This window comes from Sorex fumeus, unplaced genomic scaffold (assembly GCF_029834395.1).
Source record: "Sorex fumeus unplaced genomic scaffold, SorFum_2.1 ptg000021l, whole genome shotgun sequence".
Taxonomy (NCBI): Eukaryota; Metazoa; Chordata; class Mammalia; order Eulipotyphla; family Soricidae; genus Sorex; species Sorex fumeus.
The window spans coordinates 7,131,381-7,152,202 of NW_026606078.1; the positions used below are offsets into that span (position 1 = coordinate 7,131,381).

The 20,822-nt window shown below is 41.2% G+C and overlaps 1 protein-coding gene across 1 annotated transcript in view; it reads left to right on the forward strand.

Moving 5' to 3' along the window:
• The window catches only part of MTR (5-methyltetrahydrofolate-homocysteine methyltransferase), a 124,922-nt gene that overhangs the window by 63,007 nt on the left and 41,093 nt on the right, over positions 1-20,822 (forward strand). Inside the window, exons 16-21 of the mRNA XM_056113598.1 lie at positions 2,113-2,292; positions 6,536-6,652; positions 7,185-7,325; positions 11,893-11,982; positions 14,711-14,863; positions 20,123-20,230. Coding sequence (XP_055969573.1) covers positions 2,113-2,292; positions 6,536-6,652; positions 7,185-7,325; positions 11,893-11,982; positions 14,711-14,863; positions 20,123-20,230 — 789 coding nt within the window. The remainder of the gene's footprint in view (positions 1-2,112; positions 2,293-6,535; positions 6,653-7,184; positions 7,326-11,892; positions 11,983-14,710; positions 14,864-20,122; positions 20,231-20,822) is intronic.

Genomic DNA, 20,822 nt, shown 5'->3' on the forward strand with positions numbered 1-20,822 from the left:
CCTTCACTCAGCATGATACTCACTCTCCAGGTTCTTCCATGTAACAACAAGTTGCATGCTTTTTTTTAAGTTTGTTTTGTTTATTATTTTGTTTTGGAGACCATATCTGGTGCTTACTCCTGACTCTGTGTGCTTAGGGAGTTAACCCACATGCAAGGCAGGCATCCTACCCACTATACTATCTCTCCAGCTCCGTTTAAAAAAGAAATGTTTTTTGTTGTTTGTTTGTTTTTTTAACTAAAGTTACATTGTCTGGGACAATTGAATCACTCAATTGAGTTTAGGTGGGAAGAGGATAAGAGGGTGGAGTGTACACTGGTGAAGGATGTGGTATTGGAATTATGCACAAGAAACCATTATCAATTGTAATATAACCTCAGAATCTCAATAATTTTTTAAAAACGTTGATCACTTATAACAGCTTCAGATATGCAACATGAAGCAAATGTTTATACTGTGTATTAAGCTCATCATTAACACTTCAGTTATATCCTTAATTTAGTGATGTTGGAAATTGTCAAGAACATTTTCCACTTTCATTCAAAATTGTTGACTTTTTGAATAGCCAGAGGGATAGCAAAAATTTACTTTTTCTTCAGAATAGATTTAATATTTTTGTTTGTTTTATAAACAAATAATTCAGAATGTATTTTGTTGAATGGTCCAGTGTTGAGGTTATGCATGAGATACTTAACTGTTAAGTAATGCCTTAAATGAAAGTATCACTCGTTCATCCCTGCATTATGTATATACTGAGCACATTCTCTGACAGGGTAACGTTTTCACCCAAGTTGACCAATATATCGCATTCAGATATGTAGCCAAAAACAATGAAAGGGTTGCTAGATAAATACGTAATGTGGAAGAGAGATGTTTGAAGACAGATGGGTGAAGGCAGGCTTGGTGCAGGACAACTGATAGAGTGATTATTGGAGGCTTTCCTGAGAAAGGGATGTTCGGGCAGGGTCCTGTGATTTGGAGTATACAGCTGTCCCTGGCATGTTCTGGGCAATGACAGTGGCAAGTCCAAAGGGTCTGAACCCTGGTGAGTGACAGGAACATCAGAGGAACAGAGTGAAGAGCATGTAGTAGCTGAGAGAGGGGAGCAAACAATAGGCAGTGAAGTAGGAGATACAGGCTGTGGATTAAAAGGACATGGCGGAGCCGGGGTGAGAGCATAGCAGGGAGGGTGTTTGCCTTGTAAGCAGCCAACCTAGGTTCGATTCCCAGCATCCCATATGGTCCCCTGAGCACCGCCAGGGGTAATTCCTGAGTGTAGAGCCACGAGTAACCCCTGAGCATTGCCGGGTGTGACTCCAAAAGGCAAAAGCTAAAAAATTAGAAAATAAAGGGACATGGAAAGCCTCTGGTGTTTGAGGTTGGCTGGAAACAAGTGCTTTGCTTTCTCGGATCACTGTTTAGAATATTATTACCAGTTCATACTTAAGACATAAGGTACATGTAAATTAACTAGTTTTATTAAGAGCATCCTGGGATATTAGACTATTGTAGGAAGAGCAGAGAAATCTGTGGCACTATTGTGTGGGCAGTGGCTGAGAACATATGGACCAGGTCAAGAGGGGAAGGACAACTTTTTTTTTTTTTTTTTTTTGCCTTTTGGGTCATACCCAGCAATGCTCAGGGGTTACTCTTGGCTGTGCACTTACTGTTACTCCTGGCAGTGCTTGGGGGGCCATATGGGATGCTGGGGATCAAACCCGGGTCGGCCGTATGCAAGGCAGACACCCTACCCACTGTACTATTGCTCAGGCCCCAGGACACTTCTTTTTAAACTTGTTCTTTCATAACGTTTGGGTTTTTATTGTGTGTATAATTTTTTTCGGAAGCTTATTTATAAGAATACCCTGCATGTATTGGGAATTGATTTTTACAGAAGCAGTATACCTGATGTGTTAATGAAAACGCAAAGGGACTTTGAGCCGGTTCATCCACAGAGCAAATTTGATCAATGTTTAGAGGCTCATCAGCTTTTGGATTTCTCTGAAATCCAACATTGATACTTAAGACAAGTGATACTTAAGACAAGCTTTGTTTCCACAGAAAAAAATTGTATTTTTCTATTCAAATTATATTTCTCACTCTTTTTCCTAGGCAACAGAAATAGACACCAAAATTAAAGTGTGTACCCGGGCCTACCATCTCCTTGTGAAAAAACTGGGCTTTAATCCAAATGACATCATCTTTGACCCTAATATCCTCACCATTGGTACTGGAATGGAAGAACATAACTTGTATGCTGTTAATTTTATCCAGGCAACGAAAGTCATTAAAGTAAGTATGGATGGGTACTTTCTCTCTCTCTCTCTCTCTCTCTCTCTCTCTCTCTCTAGCTTTTTGGGTCACACCCAGTGATGCACAGCGGTTACTTCTGGCTCTGCACTCAAGAATTACTCCTGGCAGTACTCAGGAGACCGTATGGGATGCTGGGAATCGAACCTGGGTCAGCTGCGTGCAAGGCAAACGCCCTCCCTGCTGTGCTATTGCTCCAGCCCCTGGGTACTTTCTCTCTTCCACTCAAAATATTGCTCAAATTCTTCACATGACTCCAGTGAATAATTGGAGATAACAGATTTTTATTGTGTGGGTATGTTAACATTCTTGTTCATAGTAGTAAATCGACTTTCTGAAATTTAGGACTTTATTGTTTTTATTATTTTTCTATTAGTTTTCTTTTATATATTATTTTAGGTTGTGAAGTATGACACACACCGAAGAAAATGAAAATTCATTTTGAAACGTAATAGCTTTCACTAAGGTCTTGAAATGGAACTTGTTTAGAGCCTCCATTTCTTTCTCTTTCTGATTACTTATTATACTGTCCCTCATTCTAAATTTGTTGGCAGTGGTCATTAGCCTGTTTCATTAATATCACTTTGTTGCTTTACCTAACAGTTGTCACTACATACATGTGTGGTCAATGCTTTTTTTTTTTTTTAAAGACTTTGAGCTACAGCCAGGGGTGTGCAGTGTGCAGGGCTTACTCCTGGCTCTGCACTCAGGGACCATTCCTGGCAGGACTCAGGGGACCATAGTGGTACTTGGGTAGGTTGCATATAAGGCAAGCGCCCTACCCTCTATACTATTACTATTACTCTAGTTGCAGAACATGGATTTTTATAGTTGTGAATTAACTTGTAGCTCTGTAGCACTGTCCTCAAGTTGATCATCAATTTTCTTGAGAAGACACCAGTAACATCTCCATTGTGAGACTTGTTACTGTTTTTGGCATATTGAATACGTCATGGGTAGCTTGTCAGGCTTTGCCGTATAGGCAGGATACTCTTGGTAGCTTGCCGTGCTCGCTGAGAGGGGCAGAGGAATTGAACCCGGGTCGGCCATGTGCAAGACAAACGCCCTACCCACTGTGCTGTCACTCCGGCCCATGAGTTAACCTGTTCACTAAAATTTGTGGCCCCCTCCCCCACCCTTTTAGTATTCACTCTGTCCATTGTTTTCAGTCTATTAATAGGCATCTTTTTATGGTTGATAGAGTGTCATATTATTCACATTTTTCAGAATTTTCTTCCTGATTTTTATTTCAGTGACCTCCCATAATAGTGCTGAAGAGCTGTCTGTGGTTACTAAAGTGTAAGAAAATGGTGATTACTTATTACTTTTATTACTTATAGAGGAAATAGTTGTGTTAAAAAATTAATTTTTGACATGTGTTACACAACTGTTGTCTGTGAGTTCAAAGTTAATTAGCCAATAATATATATTAAACAAGTTATCACTAAAACAAGGGGTTTGGGCACTCCTGGAAATATATCCCAGAGAGGCAAAAAAGTATAGTCGAAGTGACATCTGCACTTGTTTGTTCATTGCAGCACTCTTTACAATAGCCAGAATCTGGAAAAAACCCAAGTGCCCGATAACAGATGACTGGTTAAAGAAACTTCTGTACATTTACACAATGGAGTACTATGTAGCTGTTAGAAAAGATGAAGTCATGAAATTTACATACAAGTGGTACTACATGGAAAGTATCATGTTAAGCAAAATGACTCAGAAAGAAAGGGATAGACATAGAAAGATTGCATTCATCTGGGGAACATAAAGTAACAAAATAGGAGACTAACACCCAAAAGTGGCCGAGATTAGTACCAGGAATTTTGCTCCATGGCTTATAGTCCAGCCACACATGCTAGGGGAAAAAGGAGCTCAGATAGAGAAGGGAGCACCAAATAAAGGGTGTTGGGAGGATCCTCCCAGGACGGGAGAAGCATGCTGAAAGTAGACTATAGACCAAACATGATTGCCACCCATTGCCTCTTTTGCAAACCACAACACCCAAAAGGAGAGAATAAAAGGGAATGCCCTGCCACAGAGGCAGGGTGGGATGGGGGGGATGAGGGGTGGGAGGGATACTGGGATCTATGGTGGTGGGAAATGGGCACTGGTGGAGGGATGGGTATTTGGTCATTGTATAATTGAAATCCAAGCACGAAATTTGTAAGTCTACAACTGTACCTCATGGTGTCTCACTAATAAAAATTAAAAAATTAAAAATAAATAAATAAAAAATAAAATGATGACTAAAAAAAGGGGGGGTTGGGGAGAGGGGGGTGGTGCTCCCCTGGTAATTCTTGTCCAATCAGTTCACCGCATAGGCCCAAGCATGTGATGCTGTGCAGAATGGCCTAGTTGTGCTGGGGCTCTACAGAGCATACCTGGCAGTGCTCAGTGGTCCATTCAGTGCCAGGAATTGAGTCTGGGTCTAGAGCTTGCTAGAACTGTGCCCTAACCACTGTACTATCATTTAGCCCCCAAGTAAGGTTTTTAAACAAGATTTTATATTGATTAATTGCTTTAAAAATGTTGTGCCCAGAGGTTGAAACCTAGGTTGAAAATCCTCCTCAAGCAAGGATTTTCAGCATTCCCTGCTTTGGTCTTCCTGGTGACTTTATAAACAATAATCACCACAAATAACAATAATGAGTTGTATCAACAATATGATTTCTTTTTCTTGCTTTTAAGCTTACTACAATTTGAGTTTTAAGGTTCTTTTTATTTCCTTACCCAACCTAATTTTCAACTTTGCCTGGGTTGCAGCTGTACTTTGTTCACTGTAATGAATGTATAACACTCCATTATAGAACTTTACCATATTAGCTCTTTTCCTACCGGTAGACATTTTTTTTTTTTGTTTCCAGTTGGGGGCATTATGAGTCCTGCTGCCGAGAATATTATTGTATATATAACTTTGTGTGCGTGCGCATGAGTTCCTCCATAGCTCATATGTGGAAGTGGGATGTCATAGTGGTCTAGAATGGCAGAGACACCCTAAGTGCTTGAATTTGTTCTTTCACTGACAGTAAGAGTTCCTCTTGGTGCATCTGTAGCCACTGCTTGAGGATTTTTTTTTTTCTTTTTTTGGTCATACCTGGCGATGCACTGGGTTTACTCCAGGAATTACTGGTGGTGCTCAGGGGACTATATGGGATGCTGGGAATCAAACCTGTGTCGGCCGCATGCAAGGCAAACACCCTACCAGCTATGCTCTCTTTCCAGCCCCCAGTGCTTGAGGATATTAACTATTAGGTGTGGTGGGAACTTCAGCTTCCTTTTGTCCTTCTGTAATTGACCAAGTTTACAGAGAATTTAAGGGAGTTGGTTCATTTAGATTCAAGATTCAAGTTCCCAAATGTATTTGGCCTACTGATCCCCTTTTCAAAAAAAGAAATTACCCAGCATCTGTTTGTAAGTCTTTCCATGTACAAACAGAAAGCACAGAAGAAACTTCCCCCATAGAAGAAGTATCCCTCACTCTTCCCTCTCTACCCCCTACATATAAGTAACGTACCTGAAACTGCTACTATGGACAAGGCTCCCCAGGCTCCCAGTAGTTGATTCCAGTACCTGGAGGCCAGGGTGGAATCACTCACTTTGACAATCACTAGTTTAGACCAGGACACCTGGTTGTGGAGGCCTTCTTGTACTTTGCGCTCCAACAAATGACATACTCTTTTCTCTTAGTTTGTGTATGTCTAACGTCATTGCTTTCTCTTTTGGAGGGACTGGAGCAGAGGGGGGGATGTTATTCCGGGCTCTGCACTCAGGAATTACTCCAGGCTATGCTCAGGGAGCCATATGGGATGCTGGGACTGAACCCAGGTTGTGTGCATGCAAGGCAACGCCTTACCTGTTATAAGGCTTGCTATTGCTCCAGCCCTGCTCTCTCTCTTTTTCATTCATTTATCGAGAAAATATTTTTTCGTGATACTTTAACCATACATTGTGCCCCATCATGGTCACTCTAGAGGAATGCCGAGACAGAGTAGAATGTGAAAAATTCCTCTAGGGAGATTCGATCTGATGGCAAAGACCATTTGTGAATCAGTGCCTCTGTGATGCCACATTATGGTAAGATTTGATCTCTAGCTGCAAAAAGCCCTGAATCATTTCAAACTTCTAAACTATTTTTACTTTCCAGTCTTGTATAAAGCTCAAGAGATATGATCATTGCGTTTGGCAACAAAAGAGAATCTCTTCACATTTTAACATGTCTTGTTAGGAAACATTACCTGGAGCCAAAATAAGTGGAGGTCTTTCCAACTTGTCCTTCTCCTTCCGAGGGATGGAAGCTATTCGAGAAGCAATGCATGGAGTTTTCCTGTATCATGCTATCAAGGTATGGTAGAAAGATATCTTTGTCCCGTTGAAATCAACTTTGACTTGGGGCAGGGGTTTGGAAATGTTGGCCTGCAGACTAACTCGAACCTGCTTCCAGTTTCTGTAAATAAAGTTTTATTGAAACAAGACTATACACTCTCACTTACATTGTTTACATCTGCTTATATGCTATAGCAAGCAGAGTTGCATTTTCGACAGAAATTATGGTCTGAAATATTTTCTCTCTGGACCTTTATGAAAAATTTTTGCTGACTTATGATTTGGTATCAGAAATTTAGGATCAGAACTTTTTCAGCTGGGTCAGAGAAATAGTACAGCTGGTAAAGTATTTGCTTTTTATGTAATGGACCCAGATTTGATCCCTGGCACTACATATGGTCCCCTGAGCAATGTCATGGATGATTCTTGAGTACAGAGCCAGGAGTAAACCCTGAACACTGCTGGGTATGACTCCAACAAAACAAAACAAAATGAAATAAAATGGTTTTAGCTTTTTGAAAAATCCTCACTTTCCTTCTTATTACACTTAGTTTGGTATGGACATGGGAATAGTGAATGCTGGAAATCTCCCGGTATATGATGATATCCATAAGGAACTTCTCCAGCTGTGTGAAGATCTCATCTGGAATAAGGATCCTGAAGCCACTGAGAAGCTCTTACGTTATGCTCAGGTAGAGGGAATGCTCTTACAAATGGTTTCTTCTGTGTTTGAATGTATTGATCACTTATAGTTGCGTAACATTCACTGTAGAATAGACACAAGTAATTCATCCTCTCATTGGATCCCTGAGGATTTCTGTAGAATTCCAGAGAAAGTATTTTAATTACTAGAAAAGAGAGATAGGCCATACCCAGCTGCTTCAGTATTCTGAATTTAGGTTTCTTTAAATATATATTTAAATGTATAGTTAATTTTTATTATATTGAAGTAACACTTATTAGTTTTAGAAAATTTGCAAATACAGGTAAGCTGAAAAGAAAATAGTTAATAGGACTTATTAACCAAAGATAATCGTAGTTGAAATTATATTGTAATTCTCAAGTAGTGTTTTTTTGTTTATGTTGTAATGAATATTTTCATATAAATTTTGTACATTAATAAATGGAGCTATACTGTGGATACTCTTTTGATAACCTGCTTATTTAGCAGTATACTGGGAACATCTTTCTGTTTTATTTAGATGTTTATCTCATTTATTTCGTCAGTGGAATGGCTATTTAGGATTTTCTTTTGTTGTTTCTTTGGTGTTCTTAGCTTTGTTTTTTTGCATTCCACCCTGCTATTTCAATATTGGAATGATTTCCATATCAGAATCTTAATCTGGCAGAAGTACCAGTTTATCTTTTCTATCAGAGTACTGAAATGTGCTGCAAGAAGGAAAATTTAGGATTTCATTGTATCCTTATTTATCAACCTTCTGAGTGGAAAGAGTTAGATTTTAAAACAGTTCATTTAGTCTTACACTTAGCCAAGCTGATCTGAGTTTGGACTCTGCCCCAGTAAGCACGTGACCCTCTCTCAGTTCCCTAGAATACATTTCTGAGTTCTGCTGTGAACCCAGGACAGTGTTTAAGGCAAGTTCTGCTTCTGAGCTCACTGCATTGGCAACATTTTCTTTTTTGACTCCATTTATTGCTTCTGCTCCTGAAGACAAAGTGCTTCACCTTTCCACTGTTTGAACATTAAGACCATGAATGTGGAACTCCACTCACTTTTCAGTCTGTCTTTCCCTATGGGAGGGGCTCCTCCATGAATAGCCCTTAGATGAGGGTTCTGTAGGAAGTCTGAAGGACATTTTCTATGGTCCTCTATAATCATGCAGTTATTCTAGAGCTTTCTCAGTCATTCCTAAAAGAATATGATGTCCTGTTTTTTTTCTCCCTGGTTCAGATGAGATAGCTTTCTTACTAAAAAAAGACAGGACTCCTTATTTATGAGATGACATTCATTTAATGTTGGTTTGACTTCATGTTTTATGTCAGTCTATCTTTTCTGGATTCTCTTTGAGTATTTGTTGACAATTTTTTTTTGTTTCTGTTTATGATGCTGAGCTGCTAAGAGTTTTTGCATAAGGTTTATAGCTGAGCTGAGAGAAAACTTAATTGCAAATGCAAGAACTTAACAATCCATCATGTAAGAAATTGCTTCCCTCTCAATGTAACCCAAATTTTTATTACAAGCCATTGACCCTTTGTCAAGTAGGCTAACTGTCTACTTTCAAGGTGACTTCTGGTACCACAATAAGGGAATTAATAACCAAAACAGATATGCTTTAATAATTCCCAGGAGTTTTCAGTGCTATAGTAGTTCCTCACTATATACCAGGTGCAAATGGTGCATAAAAAGAAGGAATTTCACGAGGCAAATAAGAATTGAGGAATCTTTTTCTTCAAAGAAAGTGGTTATCTTTTTGCTACTAAGGAATGAATTCTGCATCCAAGTTTTCTTTTTTCTTTTGAATGGAATTATTGTTATCATCTAGGTAACACTGTTCTTAACTGCATGCAAGTTCTTGTCTGATTATTGGAAAGGGTAGAGAAAGAGCAATCTGCGGGCTTAGATTTTTAACTCTACTTCATGGGGAGCAATGGGTGTTATTGAAAAATAACTCCTTTGATTTGACGCAGAGTAACCTGTGGTGGATAAATTATTTTTGGTAATAAAATCTTCCAGGTGTTAGGTTGGGATATTAGCTTAAAGAACTTGAAATGCACGCCTGGCTTGGTAATGCCCTGTGTTTGATTCCTGGTACCACATGGTCCCCCACATCATTGGGCTAGTTCTGGTGGTCCATGGCACTGCTGGCCTGAGTAGCACTGCTTGAGAGATACCCTCACTCTCCCCCCAAATTTCCAGATCATATTCCTTGTAATTCACACTAAGCTTCTTTATTGATCTCTAATCTTTTTTTTTTAAATTATTAGTGAAACACCTTAAGGTACAGTTGTAGACTTAAAAAAATTTTTGTGTTTGGGTTTCAGTTATAAAAATGATCTCACTGCAGCACTCTTTACAATAGCCAGAATCTGGAAAAAACCTGAGTGCCCGAGAACAGATGACTGGTTAAAGAAACTTTGGTACATCTACACAATGGAGTACTATGTAGCTTTTAGAAAAGACGAAGTCATGAAATTTGCATACAAGTGGTACCACATGGAAAGTATCATGTTAAGCGAAATGACTCAGAAAGGGATAGACATAGAAAGATTGCATTCATCTGGGGAACATAAAGTAACAAAATAGGAGACTAATACCCAAGAATGGCCGAGATTAGTACCAGGAATTTTACTCCATAGCTTGGAGGCCGACCACACATGATAGGGGAAAAGGGAGCTCAGATAGAGAAGGGAACACCAAATAAAGGTGTTGGGAGAATCCTCCCAGAATGGGAGAAGCATGCTGAAAGTAGACTATAGACCAAACATGATTGCCACTCAATGCCTCTCTTGCAAAACACAGTACCCAAAAGAAGAGAGAGAGAACAAGGGGGAATGCCCTGCCACAGAGGCAGGGTGGGATGAAGGGGATGGGGGCTGGGGGGAATGCTGGGACCCGCGGTGGTGGAGGATGGGCACTGGTGGAGGGATGGGTACTTGATCATTGTATAACTGAAACCTAAGCACAAAAATTTATAAGTCTATAACTGTGCCTCATGGTGTTTCACTAATAAAAAAATGATTAATAAAAAAAAATAAAATAAAATGACAACTCAAAAAAAATGATCGAGTACCCATCCCTCCACCAGTGCCCATTCTCTACCACCAAGGGTCCCAGCATCCCTCCCACGCCCTGTCCCCCCATCCCACCCTGCCTCTGTGGCAGGGCATTCCCTTTTGTTCTCTCTCTCCTTTTGGGTGCTGTGGTTTGCAAAAGAGGAATTGAGTGGCAGTCATGTTCGGTCTATAGTCTACTTTCAGCATGCATCTCCCATCCTGGGCGGATCTTCCCAACACCCTTTATTTGGTGTTCCCTTCTCTGTCTGAGCTGCCTTTACCCCTAGAGTGTGCGGTTGGCCTCCAATCTAATCTTGATGTCTTTGGAAAGGTCTGTTCTCTGAAGGGCAGATGATAAAGCGATGGATAAAAGCCAGACCAGGGCATTGTAAAAGCACCAAAAGACACTGAGCCTAAAAGCCTCAGTACTGTGTCCTCAGAGCAACAGAGACCTTTTAGTTTCCACAGGGGGGGTCATTTGATCAGATTTTTACTTTGGAAAGGTCCCTCTGGCTCTAGTGTGGAAAACACACAGGGGAATAGGGTGATTCTGTGCTGTGGAAAACGTAGTTTGGACGATGAAAATGCAGTTGGGTGGGGAAAAGTACTGAAAGGTATTATCATTAGGACTAGGTGGTTGGTTGAGTGTGAGGAATTTGTGGAGACTCAGGAGTAATACTTAGATTTCTGGTTTGGGTAATGGTATCACCCATTGAAAGATGTGTCATTCCCATATGAAGCATGATTTATTGTATTTTGCTAAAGCTCTTTTGAAGTCTTTTTAACACTCCAGTTTGCAGGGCTCACTTTTTCAAATTCCCCATCTACTCTGTTATCATCGTCTAGTCCATAACATTTCCTGGTTCCGCCCTCAGCACAAGCTTCTTGCAGCTTACCTTTCTCTTATATTTTCCACCTTCCTTATTATAGGTCGGGGTTCTTGAGGGCACACACTAATAAGATACTTATTAGTACAAGATACTCTCCAGGACGATATCTGATTTCGTTTCATCACAGCCTCTCTACACATGGTTATGGGCAATGATGACTGTTGTGTTAAGCTCTAAAGTCCATCAAATGTGGCTCAGCTTCTCACAAAACCATAGAAATATTTTGTCATAAGTTTTATCTTTTAAGAAAGAAAGAAAGAAAATATGGAACCTTACTCTATTCCATGGCATATTCAAATGTGCCGAAAACAGTAACAAGTCTCACAATGGAGACGTTACTGGTGCCTGCTGGAGCAAATCGATGAACAGCGGGAGAACAGTGCTACTGTATTCCTCTACTGAAAACTAAAATCAATCTCTCTCTCTCTCTCTTTCTCTCTCTCTCTCTCACTCTCTCTCTCTCCGGACATTTGTTGAAATCCTAGTTCTTGCTGGTTGTCTTCTAGGAACTGGACATTGACAAGAAGAATAAGGGTTTCTGTATGTGCGTGTGCATGTGATTTGTTATTGTTGTTTTTAATGCCAAATAATCAGTAAGGACCTCTTATAACTTTTCATCCTAATTTTAATTCAGACTCATGGCAAAGGAGGCAAGAAAGTCATGCAGACTGATGAGTGGAGGAACAGCTCCATTGAAGACCGCCTTGAGTATGCCCTTGTGAAGGTGAGCAGTGGAACCCTGAGTGGGGACAGGATGCTCGAGGCTTATGTGGTGTCATTGATGAAGGGTGGTGCTGACAACAGCTGGCGAAGAAGAGTCCTTAGACCACCCACCTCTCTGGGTGATTTTGTCCCTGACTCATTTCTGTTGAAGCCATTGGGTGTAGATGAAGTGGCCAGGGGCAAGAGGGGGCAGGCTGTTTAAAATTTGATGGTACAAAGAACTGACACTCAGGTCATAGAATTATTCAGATTGAAATAGACGACTGCTGGACTAGAGCCATTACCAACTGGATTCCACGGGACGTCAAAAGACCGCATGGCTACCCACCTACAAGATGGTCAGACTTCTTCGTCAAGACCCTGAACGATCGGTTTGAGGCTCTTCGTGTTCCTAGAACGAACAGACGCCACTGGACTACACTAGCATGCGGCAGGGCCGAATGGGGATGTTACTGGCACCCGCTCGAGCAAATCGATGATTAATGGGAAGTCAAGTGATCAAGTGAAATATTAGTAGTGCTAAGGTTGAGAAACTCCCTAAGATCAAGTTGTGTCAGTCAATGAAGCAAGTTCCAGCTCTTCTGAAAACTGCAATTTTAGGCAAGATAAACAGTGTTATAGCTTCAGTTTCCTCATTTGTGAATCTGGAGAATTCCATTGGGGGGACTTTTGAGGGGGAGTCCTAGAATTTTAACATTTTGGATCTTTTTTTGGGGGGGTCACATCCGGTGATGCACAGGAATTACTCCTGGTTCATGCACTCAGGAATTACTCCTAGCAGTGCTCGGGGGAGCATATGGGATGCTGGGAATCGAACTTAGGTTGGCTGTATGCAAGGCAAACGCCCTACCTGCTGTGCTATTACTCCAGCCTTTATTTTGGATCTTTTGAGATTCACAATATTTGAAATTATGGAACTAGACAGCCAAGGATTGTTGAACTAGGGATGCTGGAGGTTTTGAAGTGGATCAGTGAAGGTCAGGTAAGTTAAGAGAGAATTACAATGAGAAAATATATTTCACAGGTAATACTTATATAATGTGTTAATCATTAGAATAAGAAATAAACTGTAGCACTGTAGCACTGTCCTCCCGTTGTTCATTGAAATGCTTGAGCGGGCACCAGTAATGTCTCCATTGTGAGACTACTTGTTACTGTTTTTGGCATATCGAATACGCCATGGGGAGTTCGCCAGGCTCTACCGTGCGGGTGAGATACTCTCGGTAGCTTGCCAGGCACTCCGAGAGGGGCAGAGGAATTGAACCCGGGTCGGCCACGTCCAGTGCAAACGCCCTACCTGCTGTGCTACTGCTCCAACCCAAACTGTAGTACAAGTTTGAATTTTATGTAATAGCACTATGTCTGTGGCTGACTTTTACTGGGCACTTTGTATTGGGGACAGCTGCTAAGTACTTTATATATAGTGTTTAATGTGTTATTTCACTGTCACTGTCCTCCCATTGTTCATCGATTTGCTCGAGCAGGCCCAGTAACATCTCCATTGTGACAATTGTTACTGTGTTTGGCATATCGAATACGTCACGGGTAGCTTGCCAGGCAAGATACTCTCGGTAGCTTGCCAGGCTCTCCGAGAGGGGTGGAGCAATCGAACTCGGGTCGGCCATGTTGGCTGCTTGCAAGGCAAACGCCCTACCCGCTGTGCTATCACTCCAGCCCAATATGTTATTTAATCCTCAGAATAACCATATGAAGTAGGCACTGCATATTTTAATTTAGGAAATCAGATTTAATAATTAGTGATGGAGCCAGGATTTGGACTCAAAATCTGTTTCCAAATCCCGTACTTTTAAATTTGTTAAAATTGTAATCACTATGATTAACAATATAAAAGTAAAAGTAAAGTAAAGGCCCTCCCGTTGATCATCGATTTGCTCGAGCGGGCCCAGTAACGTCTCCATTGGAGACTTTGTTGTTACTGTGTTTGGCATATCGAATACTCTCGGTAGCTTGCCGGGCTCTCCGAGAGGGGGATTAACAATATACTCTTAATAATAGGGTTTCATGCGTACATTCCAACACCACAACCTCCACCAGATTGTTCACTTCCTTCCACGATTGTCTCAGCCCCCCTACCCCCAAAACCCACTACCCACTACCTTGTTTCCCTGCCAGGGTGATCTCAGTTCTGTAGACCAGATCTCATATTCCAGTGCCGTTGGCCCTTTGTTACGCTATTGCTATGCTTCTTTATAACCCACATATGAAAGCGATCGTTTTCTGTCTATTCCTCTCCCAGTTGACTTCGCTTAGCATGATTCCCACCATTCCATTCATGTAGAGGCAAATCGCATCATTTCATCTATACTCAGAGCTGAGTAGTATTCTACTGTACATATGTATTATATTTTCTTTATCAGTCTTCTCTTCATGGACACTTGGCTTATTTCCAGGATTTGACTATTATGAATAGTGTTGCAATGAACATAGGATGCAAACAACTTTCCTGAACAGAGTTTTTAGCACCTTGGTACAGACTCCCAAAGCTAGTCATATGAAAGCTCATTTCTTAGTTTTATGGCAAGTGTTGAAAAAGATTGAACCAGTTGACATTCCCACCAACAGTGGATGAGGAGAATTCCTTTTTCCCATCCATGTCAGTACTCAAACATCTCCCCCCGCCACACACACACACGCACACACTTTTCAGCATTTCCATGGTTCATACTGTTGGGTGATTATACAGAATTTTAATTTGATTTTTTTTGTAGGGTATTGAAAAACATATTATTGAGGATACAGAGGAAGCCAGGTTAAAACACGAAAAGTATCCCCGGCCTCTGAACATAATTGAAGGACCGCTGATGAATGGCATGAAAATTGTGGGTGACCTTTTCGGAGCTGGGAAAATGTTCTTACCTCAGGTTTGTAAAGATGGGAGGAAGTTTTACAATTGGAGAAAATGGTATTATCTCTTAATGTTTTAACTTTGATAAGTGCTCAGGGGCATTGACATTTACTGTCTTTCAAAGTATTCAAGAGTAATTTGGGAAAATTCATCCTTAGACTGATGTAAAGCTTAGCAGTCATTTGGATGTTCTTTTGTTTTTATTTTGCTTTTGTTCAGCTAAAATTGGTTTGTAAGAGTGTAAATATTTATGTTTTATGGGCACAGTTTTAGCATACTATGTCAATCACCAAAGTACCAGTATCCCACCATTGCGCTCAACTAGACCCTGTCAGTCCACTTTCCACCTTTCTTTGGTAACCTCAGAAGTGCGGTCAGTTTTTTATTTCATTGGGCATTCTCTTTTCTTGCTTTTTCTTTATGTACTACCTACGAGTGAGATCATCTGGTATTTTCCTTTTTTCCTTATTTCACATTTCACTTAGTATAACACTTTTAGTTATAACTAGTCCATGGTGAAGTAAAAGGCAGGATTTTATCTTTTCTAATAGCTGAGTAGCATTTGTGTGTGTATGTGTGTGTGTGTGTGTGTCTGTATATATATGTGTGTATATATATATATATATCACTTGTATCACTTGCCACTTGTCATTCCGTTGATCATCGATTTGCTCGAGTGGGTGCCAATAACGTCTTCATTCATGCCTGTCGCGTGCTAGTGTAGCCCAATGGCGTCTGCTCGCTCTAAACAAACAGTTTGATGCTCTTCGTGTTCCTGGAGCGAGCAGATGCCATAAATATATAGATATATAAAATATGTTTTATGATATATTTTATGGCTTTAAGATTAACATCTAAGTCTTTTTTGAGTTAGCTCTTGTGCATGGTGCAAGATAGAGGTCTCTTCACCATTTTACGGGGGAACCTCCCAAGCAGCGCTCAGGAGCTGGGGGCTGCTCCTGGCTATACTTGGCCAGCCAGACAGCTCGAGCCTGGGGATGCAGAGTGCCAGGGACCATCAGGGCCGCCTTGGAGGTGCTTGAGCAGTGAACATGTATCAGAGTTTGAACTTGGTTCCTGTACATCCTGACCACTGGGCTATCTCTTCAGCTCCTCATCACCAATTATTAGAGAGACTTCTCTTTTCTTCATTTTATAATCTTAACTACTTTGTCACAAATGAACTAATCCACATATATAGACATTTTTAGCTGGTTTGTCAGTTCTGTTCCCTCACCTGAAATGTCTATTTTGTTGCAATACTACATTGTTTTGATTACCAGAATGTCATAGCTTATCACTTAAAATCACTTAACTTCCCGTTAGTCGTCGATTTGCTCGAGCGGGCGCCAGTAACGTCTCCATTTGTCCCTGTCGCGTGCTAGTGTAGCCCAATGGCATCTCTTCGCTCCGGGAACATGGAGGGCCTCAAACCGATCGTTCATGACCTTCACAAAGAAGTCTGACCATCTGGTAGGTGGGCGGCCACGCAGTCTCTTGACATCCCGTGGAATCCAATCAGTAACAGCTCTAGTCCAACGGTCGTCTTTAAATCTCATTACGTGACCAGCCCATCTGATTTTCGACACCTTGGCAAATGAGACAGCGTCCCTGATCCTTGATCGTCGACGGATGTCAGAACTCCGGATTCGTTCTCTCATTTGAGTGAAACGTGATATTCCAAGCATAGCTCTTTCTATTCTTCTTTGGGAGACCTGAATGGCGTTCTCATCTTGTTTGCGTAGGGCCCAGGTCTCTGAGGCATATGTTAATGCAGGAAGAACAGTGGAATCAAAGAGATGTGCCCGGAGCCGGAGGTTCTTCGTCCTCTTAGCTATTTCTTCGACGTTCTTGAAGGTGTTCCAAGCCGCTCTCTTCCTCCTGCGCAGCTCGGGTGCCAGGTCATTTGTCATGTTGACCTCTCGACCTAGGTAGACATAGCTGTTGCATTCGGAGATGGTCGTTCCATTGAGAGCGAATGGGGCATCAGGAACAAGGCTGTTTCTCATAAACATTGTCTTCGTAAGATTCAGCTGTAGTCCTACCTTTCCACACTCACGGTCAAAGTCGGCCAGCATTTGTGCCGCTTGGCTGATGTTTGGTGTTATTAAAACAATGTCATCAGCAAAGCGGAGGTGGTGTAGTTGCCGACCATCTATCTTCACTCCCATTCCTTCCCATTCCAGTTGTCGCATGATGTTCTCGAGGGTGGCACTGAAGAGTTTTGGTGAAATGGTATCACCCTGCCGCACCCCTCTCTTGACATCAACGATCACTTCTTTGTAGAATGGTGAGATCCTGGTGGTGAATCCACAATACAGCTCACGGAGGATCCTGATGTATTGGGCTTGAATGCCCTGATTGGCTAGGGCTTCAATGACCGCTTCCGTCTCAACAGAATCAAAGGCCTTCTTTAAATCAATGAACGTTAAGCAGAGCGGCATCTTGAACTCCCGAGAAACCTCAATGAGTTTGGTTATCGTGTGGATATGGTCGATGGTGCTGAATCCTTTGCGGAACCCTGCTTGCTCACATGGTTGTCCTTCATCTAGTGTTCTGCCAATCCTATTCAGGATGACTCGAGTGAACAACTTGTAGATGACAGATAATAGGCAGATCGGGCGATAGTTGCCAATGTCATGGATGTCTCCCTTCTTGAACAGTCATAGCTTAGTCTGGCTTATTTATTTATTTATTTATAGGGCTTTTCTTGGGAGCTCTTTAGCTGTTCTTAGGACTTAACTCTTGGTTCTGTGCTCAGGGATCTCTCCTGACAGCATGGGGAACAATATGGGGTACTGGGGATCGAACCTGGGTTTGCCACATCGAAGACAAGTGCCCTACCCACTATACTGTTGCTCCAGGCCCCTCTGCATCTGTTGATTTGTCCATATGGGTTTTATCTTTCCTTTTGTTGATGTGATATATCACATGAATTTATTTGCATATGATGACTGTTCTTTCATTCCTAGAATAAATCTCACTAAATCATGATGTATATTGATCCTTTTAACATATGGCTGAATTTGATTTACTAAGATTTTGTTGAGGATGTTTGCATCTGTGCTCATCTTGGATATTAATCTGTAGTTATCTTTTACTAGAACTCACTAGTAAAACCATCTAAACCTGTTTTTTTTGTTTGGGGGCAGACTTTTAATTACTCTTTCAATTTCCTGACTTGTAATTGGCTGTGTAGGTGTTCTGTTTTCTCCTGATTCCAGGTTGGATAATTTTAAATATTTTTTCATTTCTTTTTGGTTCCTCGATTTAGTGGCATAGAGTTGCTCAGAATAGTCTCATACTTTTTTTATATTTCTATGGTATCTGTCATAACTTTCTTTTCATTTCTGATCCTGTTTATTGGGGTATTCTGTCTTTCTGCATGCGCCAAGCTAAGAATTTCTCAATGTTTCTTATCCTTTCAAGGAGCCCGCTCTTAGTTTCATTTTCTCTTATAAACATTTTTCCCCATTGATTTCTACTCTGATTTTCTTTTTTTTTTAAATTTATTGAATATCTCTTAGATCATTGCAAAGCTGATCATGATTGGGTTTCAGTCATACAATGATCCAACACCCATTCCTCCACCAGTGTTCCTTTTCCACCACCAATATCCCCCATTTTTCTCCCACCATCCCCCACCTCCCACCCACCCACCACCATCCTCAGCCTGCTGACCAGCCAGACACTGTTCTCCTTTTTCTCTCTCCTTTTGTGCATTATGGTTTGCAGTACAGGTACTAAGAGGTCATCTTATTTGTTCAGGGCGTTCAGTATTTTTATTGGGAGGGTAAGGCTGGAGTAGCTTGTTCTTTTTTCTTTTCTTTTTTTTTTTTTACATGAATCACTGTGAGAATTACAGACTTACAAACTTTCGTGATTATCTTTCAGTCACACATGATCAAGTACTCATCCCCCAACCAGTGCCCATTCTCCCCCACCAGTGATCGCAATTATCCCTCCTGCCACCCCTACCCCCACCCCTCCATGCCTCTGTGGCAGGCACATGCAGCTTTGGCGTATGGACATGACTGCCAAAGCTTCTGGAAGTACAGGGAGGTGGGGGAAGATAACCCTTCTCTTCTCCAAGAAAGCCTGTGAGATTTCAGTCACAAAACCCACATATCCAGATTTTCAGCAGATTATATCTCGGTGAGGTCTTTACTGAGATGGTGGAGTCCAATGGTGAACATAGCAATGATGTTAGATTGTGGGAGCAGGGGGCTGCCAGGGTCTCTGCTTGGGCAACACCAGGCTCACCCTCCACTCCTCCAATTTACCCTGGTCTGTTCAACCGTGCAGACTGTGCACGTGAGATTAACTGTGACTTTTGATTTCTTTGAGATTTATTTATGTGTCTCTGAAGCAAAGCCGATAAATAAGCTTGTATAGCAGAGCCTGAGGTAGTTTGTGACTCCCACATACTAACTTTTGGCTATTTAATTTCTCAGGAAACTTAGTCCTGAGTTTTTGGGGTCAAACCAGAGGCACAGTGGCAATTTTGCGGTATCAGGAAGCCTGAAGGCACCATCAGGCTGCTAATGCACTCACCCCATGGGTACAGATTGACCTGCTGGCGGCACCACACCTCCAATATTCTTTGATTTCTTATCTATTCATTTGTCCATCCTTTCCTAGTTTTTTAATTTATTTTTATTATTTTCTCTTTTATTTCATTTTATTTTATTTTGTTTTTTGCACCATACCTGGCTATTTTCATGGCTTATTCCTGATGTTGTGTTGAGGATTCACAATTATTCCTTATGTTGCCCCTTCTCAGAAGAGGAGACCAATGTGGGTAACTTGGGATCAAAGCATGATTTCTTTCTTTCTTTTTTTTTTTTTTCTTTGCATCATACCTGGCAATACACAGGGTTTTTTTCCTGGCTCTGCACTCAGTAATTACTCCTGGCAGTGCTCAGGGGACCATATGGAATGCTGGGAATCGAACCTGGGTAGGCCACATGCAGGACAAATGCCCTACCCACCGTGCTATTGCTCCAGTCCCTATTTTCTTTTGTTTTTGGAACCACACCCTGTAGTGCTGAAGGTAGGAGGTGTCTACTCTTGTTTTAGTGCTCAGGTATCACTCCCAGAGGAGTCAGAGATTGAGCCTTGGCCTCCCACAAATGTACCAGCCATCTGTGTGACCTCTTCTCAACCTCAAAGCACATATCTTCATTTGTGCTAAGATTTTATATATAGCTGTTAGATTGTTAAGGTTGTTTGGTTAAAATACCTGACACTTCACACACTTCCCTCAATCCCCCAGGTTATAAAGTCAGCTCGAGTCATGAAGAAGGCTGTTGGCCACCTTATTCCCTTTATGGAGAAAGAAAGAGAAGAAATGAAAGTACTTACTGGCGCAGTTGAAGAAGAGGCAAGTTAGTTTGTCTAATCCGGGGGATTTTGTGAAGGGCTAACCTTAGAGTTTCTTCCTAGGCTGGGATGGGACTTGTCTATGTTTGTTGTAGAAGATAAAATACAGAAATTGTTCAACTCAACCAGGTATCAGAATACCCAAGGATTTGCCTTTGCACTTGTCCTCATGACATTTTTATGTGTTGTTGATTTTCCCAGTAAGCCCATAATTTCAATACAAAACCAGTTCATTCATTCATTCAGTTCAATTGTATCTGTCACTTTGCTAGATTCAGTAGCTATAAAGATCAGTCCCTGCCCTTGAGTAAGTGAGTCATGTATGGTTTTGGGAAACCTCTTAATTTAATATTCTGTATACTGGTAATGTCCTTGGCACCACTTCCGCATTCAATTTCTTTCTTGTTGGCTACACCACATAGTGAATCATTGTGCATTTGACCTTATTTAGTTCCATATGAAGCTCAGTCTGCTTTGGCCCCTGATTCTGAAATCTTAAATTGATTTGAGTTTATAAGTTGCTCAGACAGACGTAGTACTCATAAAAATCTCATGTGCCTTTTTCTTTGTCCCCCTCCCACCCTGAGCCCCAC